Genomic DNA, 8,500 nt, shown 5'->3' on the forward strand with positions numbered 1-8,500 from the left:
AGTTGGAAACATCGATGAGAGAGAAACATCGACCAGCTGCCTCCTGCACACCTCCTACTGGGGATGTGCCCGCAACCCAGGTACATGCCCTTGACCGGAATCGAACCTGGGACCTTTCAGTCCGCAGGCCAACGCTCTATCCACTGAGCCAAACCGGTTTCGGCGCCACATACTGAATTTATATTGCACTGTCCTTTGGCCTTTTTTTAATTTGACATAAAAACCAATTTTATTTTATTTTTTCTTTCTTCCTTTCTTTATTTTTTTAATTTTCCAAAGTTTTACATTTGTCTTCTTTTTCCCCAATCGATGCCTCCCCCCGCCCCAGCCAAGACTAGCCTTTGATAAGACCTGAGATTGACCCGACACAGCCTACAGGACAAGCGCTAACCTAGTCCAGCAAGTATTTAACTTCTCATAGACAGTTTAGGTCTTCATGATATAATGATTGGGAAATATTAACATAATCAGAATTTTAAATAATTTTAAATGAAATTATTAAAATATCCAGAATTTTTAATAGTTTTAAAAATTATAAGCTTGTTTATTCACTTCCACAAAAAAATATAATTCCGTGGGAATCCACTGTTCTATGGAAAACTCAATGTTAGAGTGATTTCTCTTTATTACAGCTGTTTAAACGCAGAAATGTCTCTTTGCCCAGAAGTGATGAATCTATGCCAGAAAGTCCTATTCAGGATCCAGATATCAGTTCCACTGTACCCATTCCAGAGGTAGATATTATAAAAATCTATTTCAAATTATACTTCAACATTATTTCGGATGTTATCTATGTAAAGTATTTAAATGAAATTAATTATATTTTCTTTTCTGTGTTTTAGGATGATGTTATAACCGCAGATATGGTTCAGATGATTTTTTCTAATAATGCTGATGAACAACTAACAGCGACACAGAAATTTAGAAAGCTGCTTTCTAAAGGCAAGAATTGTTTTCAGTATGCTTATTTGATATTACAATGTTCTGTAGTACTGAATTTATTTATAAGGTATTTTTTGAAGTACTTTTCTTTGCTAGAAGGGTCTTGTTCTTTAAAATATGTTTTTAAATAAAATCAATTTTTAAACATTATCAAAGTAACACATGTTGATTATAGAATATTTGCAAATATAAACAGAAAAATTACAGAAGCAAATATAGAAATCATTATTCCCACTGCCAAGAAACAAAGTTATAGAAACACTTTTTCAGAAAAATTTTTTTTAAAAATATATATTTTATTAATTTTGTACAGAGAGGAAGGAAGAGAGATAGAGAGTTAGAGACATCGATGAGAGAGAAACATTGATCAGCTGCCTCCTGCACACCTCCTATTGGGGATGTGCCTGCAACCAAGGTACATGCCCTTGACCGGAATCGAACCTGAGACCCTTCAGTCCGCAGACCAATGCTCTATCCACTGAGCCAAACCAGCTAGCGCTCACTGTATTCTTAATAGCATGATTATAAAAAGAAAAAATACTCATGTAATAGTAGCTCATTATGTAGCATTTTTTGAGTATTTAAATTGAATATTTTTCTTTAACTTTTGACCTTTGTAATTTGCCTCTGTTATTTGTCTAATTTTATGTTGAGTTTATAAAAACTTATTAAATAAAAATTTAACGCTTGTATTTTAATTATGTAATTTATAGAATTAGTAATTCCAATCATACTGAGTTGTATATATGAATTGATAAAAATTTTGAAAATGCTCTTGGCTACCTGCTTTATCTTCCTAAGAGAGACAGAATTTAGTTACACATGAGGAGTAAAAGAAATTTTATTTTCAGGTCAGCATAAATGACAAGATGTTTGCCTTTGCTTTCTTACTGTAGTTCTTGTTTACAGATATATTTAACTTTTGTTTTCCATTTCTGCCAAGCTAATGTGGCTTAGAAGTGTTAGGAAATCCTTATATAACCAAGAACGGCTTCCTCTTCCTCAAAATACTCCACAATTTTTGTTTTTGAAATTGGGATTATTTTTTGAATCAGGATAATATTTAAAAGTACTTTACATTATCATATTCTCTTTCAAGATTTCTTTTTCATATATGCATTATATTAAAACGAATTAGCAGGATTCATTTAGATTTAATTCTGTTTAAGAATGTTAGAATATGCCTACAGTGTTTTTATACCACAACTTCCCCACTAATTCTTTAGTTTTAATATTTTATCCTCATTTGCCCTATTCCTCATGGTATTCTGTTTCTTTTAAACTGTAGTATCTTTTTCATAGAGCCAATGATTTTTTCCTGTTTCTTTATAGTGGGATTATGCTTGCCCAAGTTGGCACATAGCAGGAATTATACTGCTTGTTGTGAGTTCCTGCTAAATCTTTTAGGCCTAGAAAAATGTTAGTTTTACTGTCATTTTACTTGGTCCGTTACTCTAGGAAATATGGGAAAAGGGGCTAAAACTAGAAGAACTCTGATTTAAGTCATAATAGTGACATTTTGCTAGAATATCCTATTTACTTCCCTATCATGGCCACTTTTGTAGATGTAAATCACAAGTTGTTCTTTCTTAAATCCCAGTTTTGTAAAAATTTCTCCAAATGCTGAAGCAGATAACTGCTATTGTACTTACCTTTATACTAGAGGCCAGGTCCCTTGGCCTGGCTGGTGATGGGGGTGGCGGGAGGTTGGCCAGCTGGGGGAAGGTGCCACAGGAGGTTGGCTGTGGGAGTGCATTGACCACCAGGGGGCAGCTCCTGCATTGAGCGTCTGCCCCCTGGTGGTCAGTGCGCATCAGAGCAACCTTTTGACCAGTCATTCAGTCATTCAGTTGTTCAGTTGCTTAGGCATATATATATATATATATATTTCGGTCATCCAGAAGCCAGGCTCATGGCTGTGGAGGCAAATGTATTGTTTTATCCTGTTGATGTTTTATAGCTATAATTATAGTTTAAGCTAGGATCTAGAATTTACATTTTGAAGATTTCAGACTTTTCATTTAGAACACCCAAACAAAACTTTATGTTTATGGCTTTACCAACTTGGCAGAAATAAACTAGTTTTTGAACAAATGAAAAGGACAGAAAATTTGTAGAAAAAAGAAGAGAAGGGAGAAAGAAACCCATTCCTAAATAAACCTTCCTTAACAATTGAGAACATGATTTCTAAGATTTACACTGATTTAAAATGTATAATAGAGTTTTTTCTATATCATGACAGGATTTATACAGCTCTTTTATGGTTACACTTTATTTATCCTACTGATTAAACACAATATTTTAACATGTATATATGAGTTATTTATGATTGGAAATGCAGCCAAACACCAGAATTTAGAAGAAAAGGAAGAGTTAAAAGTGGAAATGAGGTTTTTTATTCTGTGAATAATAGATGGACAGATTACTAAGTAATAGACAAATTTGGGTAGTGGGTACAGGGCAAGGGGAAGGTATAAGCAGTGATATTATGAGTTTGGTTTTGGTTATGCTACATTTTTAAAGAAGTTGGGAATAAGAAATGGGGCAAAAGACACTTAAAATATGGTCTAGAATCTAAGAGAGAAGAATTCAGTTATGGGGGTTAGATTTGTGGATGATGACAAATGATAATCACAGGGACAGGTGAATTAACAGGTGAATTTTCTAGAAAGAAAGTAGACAACAGGGAGAAAACCAACCCGAAGGAGCATCAACAGAGAAGTTGCTGGAGAAGCCTAGGGTCTACTTTTTGCTGAAGTAAGGGAAAAGAAAGAGTTCTTGGTACTTAGATTGGAGTAACTGAGATCTGTTTATTTTAATTTTGAATGTCTTTGTTTTAAAATTTCTTAAATATTTTATGATTCTCAAAAGCCCTCTGCATTTCATGAAAATTTATCAAGAATTCTAGATAGTCCAATAGCATTTATGTAAATAATAAATAGTACCCTGAGAAAATGAGACATTAGGCAATTCATGGCTAATATGGAGACATCCCTGGAAATGTGGGTATGATTATAAAGAATTAGTGGAAACATTATTTCTCAGCTGGTATTTTGAGTATGGGATTAAAGTAGCTCCCATGTTGTAAAGGTGAACTCCTTAATAGCCTTCAACTTATTAAATTTAAATATTTGTACACATAAATTTATTTATTTATCTATTTTTCATCATTTTTAAATTGAATTTATTGGGGGGGACAGTGGTTCACAAAACCATACAAGTTTCAGGTGTACAGCTCAATAAAACATCGTCAGCACACTGCGTCGTGCACCCATTGCCCCAAGCATGGTCTCTGTCTGTCCCTATTTCTCCCCCCTTTGCCCACTCCCACCTACCCTCACCTCCCTTTTCCTAAATTTTCTTGTTATTATAGTTATTGGAAAAGAATTGGCTTTGCAGTAAACATTGCAATTATAAGAACATATGTTTTCTTCAATTATATCCAGCTAGAATTTTAAACTTGGTCAGTGAAACCTAAGAAAGAGTTATTTTGTGTGCCTGTTAATTGACACAGACACCAGATCATTGTCTCTTTTTGTCTATGTAATAACTTAATTTTTTTTTAATTTTTAGAACCTAATCCACCAATTGATCAAGTTATACAGAAACCTGGCGTTGTACAGAGATTTGTGAAATTTCTTGAAAGAAATGAAAATTGTACTTTACAGGTGAGTTCTATAGTTTTTGTTCTTAATTGCTTTCTAGAAATGACATGATTGAAGTTTTTTGTGAAAGCAGCTTCTGCAGTACTGAAGATATTGTCAGCTTCCGTGAGTACTTGGCAACGAAAGGAAAAGGTGGTATCACTTGTCTTACCATGGTCATGGTTGTCTTCTAGGAACTGTTAGTAATTTTGGGAAAAGTTTATAAAGTCATTCCTGATAACTTAATTGTTACTCCTTAGTTAGCCTGTGGATTTGCAGGTCATTTAGTTTTTTGTGTTTTTTTGGGGGGAGACATGGATTGAATTTTCTCAGTTGTTTTTGTTATAAATCCATCACATATAAGTATATACAGATTCTAAGTGAATTGATTTAACTAACTTCTCAGAGGCTCTGCTGCTTAAAAGAATACCAGAGGTCCTACTTGTGGCCTTGTCAATAGTGAACTCTTTAACCTTGAACAAATCACCTAAATCTCTGGACTTCTAATTTTCTTATTTCTTAAATGAGAAGGTTGGGACTAGATGATCACTAGGGAAACGAAACTACCTTTTATAGTTCTAAGTTTTCATAAATATATTTTTCTCTTAAGTAGTGTGTCATTAATTTTAAACTGCTTGCTTTAGAACATCTGGCTCTCTAATAGACATTAAGAGTTTTGTGAATTACAAATTCAAATGTGTTCACTTGTGGTTCATTAGTTGTAAATTTTTATTATATTTTCCTTAGTTCTTATTTTCCCAGACTGAGAGTTCTTTTTAAAAATTAAGGTTTATTTTCTTCTGTGAAATCTGATTTCAAATTTAATCTTATTAAATATAAGGCTGTCCATATCTCAGACTTGTCCCACTAAGTCTTTCCTTCCACTCTTCTTCCATTCTTTTTCTGACATTTCTTTGGTGCTTTCATTTACTCTACTTTTATTTTTCTTTAGTTTGAGGCTGCCTGGGCATTAACTAATATAGCGTCTGGAACTTTTCTTCATACCAAGGTAGTGATTGAAACAGGGGCTGTTCCAATTTTTATCAAACTTCTAAATTCAGAGCATGAAGATGTTCAAGAACAGGTAAGTTTCTATTTGAACTGTTATATTTATTAGATTTTTAATTTTCTCATGAAAGTACCACTGGTGATTATGATTTGAATTTTGTTTTTACTAAATTTCCTGTGTATTGTATTTGTTACAAATACAGTGATTTCCATCATGTCAAATTGGAAAGGAAAATTAACTGTCTCGGGCATCATCCTGGTTATTTATAAATGTGATCTCAGCTATAAGGAAGTATGATACCCATTTATAAAAGAGCATACTGAGACCCAGAAAGTTAGTAATTTACCCAAAGTCACAGTAATGGCTGAACCAAATTTTAAACCTGCGCTGTTCTGACTCCTTATTCTTTGCAAGAACATTTATTATTTTTTTGTTTCTTTTTTAAAAAATTGATTTTTAGAGAGAGAGAGTAAGGGAGAGGGATCGGCTGCCTTCTGCACACCCCTTACTAGGGATTGAACCTGCAACCTGACCAGGAACCGAATCCATGACCTCTTGGTTCCTGGGTCGATGCTCAATCACTGAGCCACACTGGTCAGGCTTGTTGTTCCTTTTTAAAAACATTACATGATTTAGAATAGAACCATTTAAAAATAAACTTTATGAATAAATTCTTATAGTTGTTGTACAAGGAAAATTTTAAACATAAAATTTGTGCCATCCAAACAAAATAAAATGTATTGGTATTTTGTTTTAAATCCTTTTAATGCAAATTGATCACATATATATTTATAGTTTCCCACTTAACACTAATATTGGGAGCTTATTCTTATGGAATTAATTATATTCAAAGAAAATTTTACTGATTAGTCATCCATTCAAGAAATTGATTTCTCAATTATACATTGGAGTTATTTCTAGTTTATTAGTATTATTAATATTGTGATAACATTGTTATATATTAGTTTTTATGTGCCTCATAATTATTTTATTAGGGAAAAATGACTTTACCCTGTCAATAGAAAACTTCTTAGAGTTTTTATTTCATATTTCAAAGTTGACCCCCCAAAAAGTTATACCAATTGATATCCTCACCAACAGAATATTAGACTTCACAGAGGGAGAGAGTTATTTTAAAAGAGTTTTCTTAAAAACACATACACACTAAAGTAGATGTTAAAGACATTAACTCATGCTTTTAAACCGTAACTATAAAATTTTCCCAATTGAAAGAGTAACTTATGTCTATTTTTGTGCTTATATGAAGAATTTGAAATGAGAATATAATAAAACTAGAGGTGCCCGTGTACGACATTCCCGGCACCGTGGCTGCACTCACCAGCCGTGAGCCTGGCTTCTGGCTGAGCGGCACTCCCTCTGTGGGAGCGTGAGAATATAATAAAATGATAATTCACATTTGCATAATTTCTCATCTAATTGAAATTTAACAAATGAAGAATTTGATCTCTTACTACCATTTATTTAAAAAATATAATGAACCTGGACTGATTGCACACTTTTTGTCAAGGATCAGTCTAAGCTATTCCTCTTATTAGCTTTACTTAACTTTTCTATGCTTTGACTTTCCCTTCTTTTACAAATCAGTTTCTTCCCAGTGAGTGGATTCCTTGTAATAGGAGCAAACTTCTAGTTTATGTAATTGGAAAATTCACTAAATAGATATATTTTGTCTCGAAGATTGGTATTTCTTTATAGAATAGTATAAACATTTCAGTAGTACGTAAGAAAAACTTTAGAAATGTACTGGCCTTCAGTTTGATTAAATAACACTTAAAGGTTTTCTTTCTTACTGTCCTACTAGCATTTTTAAATTTTTTTGTTAATCCTCACCCGAGGATATTTTTCCATGGATTTTTTGTAAAGAGAGTGCAAGGGAGGAGAGACAGAGAGAGAAACATCAATGTGAGACACATTGATTGGCTGCCTCCTGCATGGGGGCTGCAGCCTGCAACCCAGGTATGTGCCCTTGACCAGAATCGAACACCGTACCCTTCAGTCCGAGGGCTGATACTCTATTCACTGAGCCAAACCAGCTAGGGCACTAGCATTTTTTTTTTTAACATCTGGGAAACTTTGTTCCTTCTGTACTAAAACCTCATGGTAAGAGGGAGCATTTTATTTATGATATTGTTATAACAATATTTTTCTTTTTCTGAGGCTGTTTGGGCACTTGGTAATATTGCTGGTGACAATGCAGAATGCAGAGATTTTGTTTTGAACTGTGAAATACTTCCACCTCTTTTAGAGTAAGTACTTTAAATTAGTCACAATTGAAGTAATACTACTTTTGGAAAAGAAACTGTATTATAACTACATTTTTATGTACTTACAATTAAGTTTTTAAGTAATGTTTTTAAATTTGGCTATGTTTAGCCATGCCTGTAATCGCTTGAAAACATTAGAAAAAATATATGTTCTTTACTAGGATGTTTTCCTAATCCATACTTCACAGTGGTCATTGCTTATTTGATGCTTACTGTGTTAAATAATTACTCTACAAAAAAGGGGTATGTAGTAGTATTTTTATTTTATTTTATTTGTTTTTGTTTCTTTTTTATTATTGTTTAAAGTATTACATATGTCTCCCTTTTCTCCTATTGACCCCTCGTCCCCCGCCATTCCTGCCCCCCAGGACAAGCCCCACCACCTCAGTGTCCATGGCAATTGGTTATGCTAATATGCATGCATCCAAGTCCTTTGGTGGATCTCTTACCCCCACTCCCCCCACCACCACCACCCCCGCCTTTTCTTTGAGGTTGGATGGTCTGTTCAGTGTTTGTTTGTCTCTGGATCTGTTTTTGTTCATCAGTTTATATTGTTCATTATATCCCAGAGGGAGAAACATCAGTGTGAGAGAGCATGTGATATTTATCTTTCTCTGACT

At 33.7% G+C, this 8,500-nt stretch overlaps 1 protein-coding gene across 1 annotated transcript in view; it reads left to right on the plus strand.

Moving 5' to 3' along the window:
* Positions 1-8,500, plus strand: part of KPNA5 (karyopherin subunit alpha 5) — a 32,518-nt gene that overhangs the window by 5,419 nt on the left and 18,599 nt on the right. The window contains exons 2-6 of the mRNA XM_006778413.2: positions 633-734; positions 843-942; positions 4,516-4,610; positions 5,539-5,670; positions 7,774-7,862. Coding sequence (XP_006778476.1) covers positions 633-734; positions 843-942; positions 4,516-4,610; positions 5,539-5,670; positions 7,774-7,862 — 518 coding nt within the window. The remainder of the gene's footprint in view (positions 1-632; positions 735-842; positions 943-4,515; positions 4,611-5,538; positions 5,671-7,773; positions 7,863-8,500) is intronic.

This window comes from Myotis davidii, unplaced genomic scaffold (assembly GCF_000327345.1).
Source record: "Myotis davidii unplaced genomic scaffold, ASM32734v1 scaffold147, whole genome shotgun sequence".
Lineage (NCBI taxonomy): Eukaryota > Metazoa > Chordata > Mammalia > Chiroptera > Vespertilionidae > Myotis > Myotis davidii.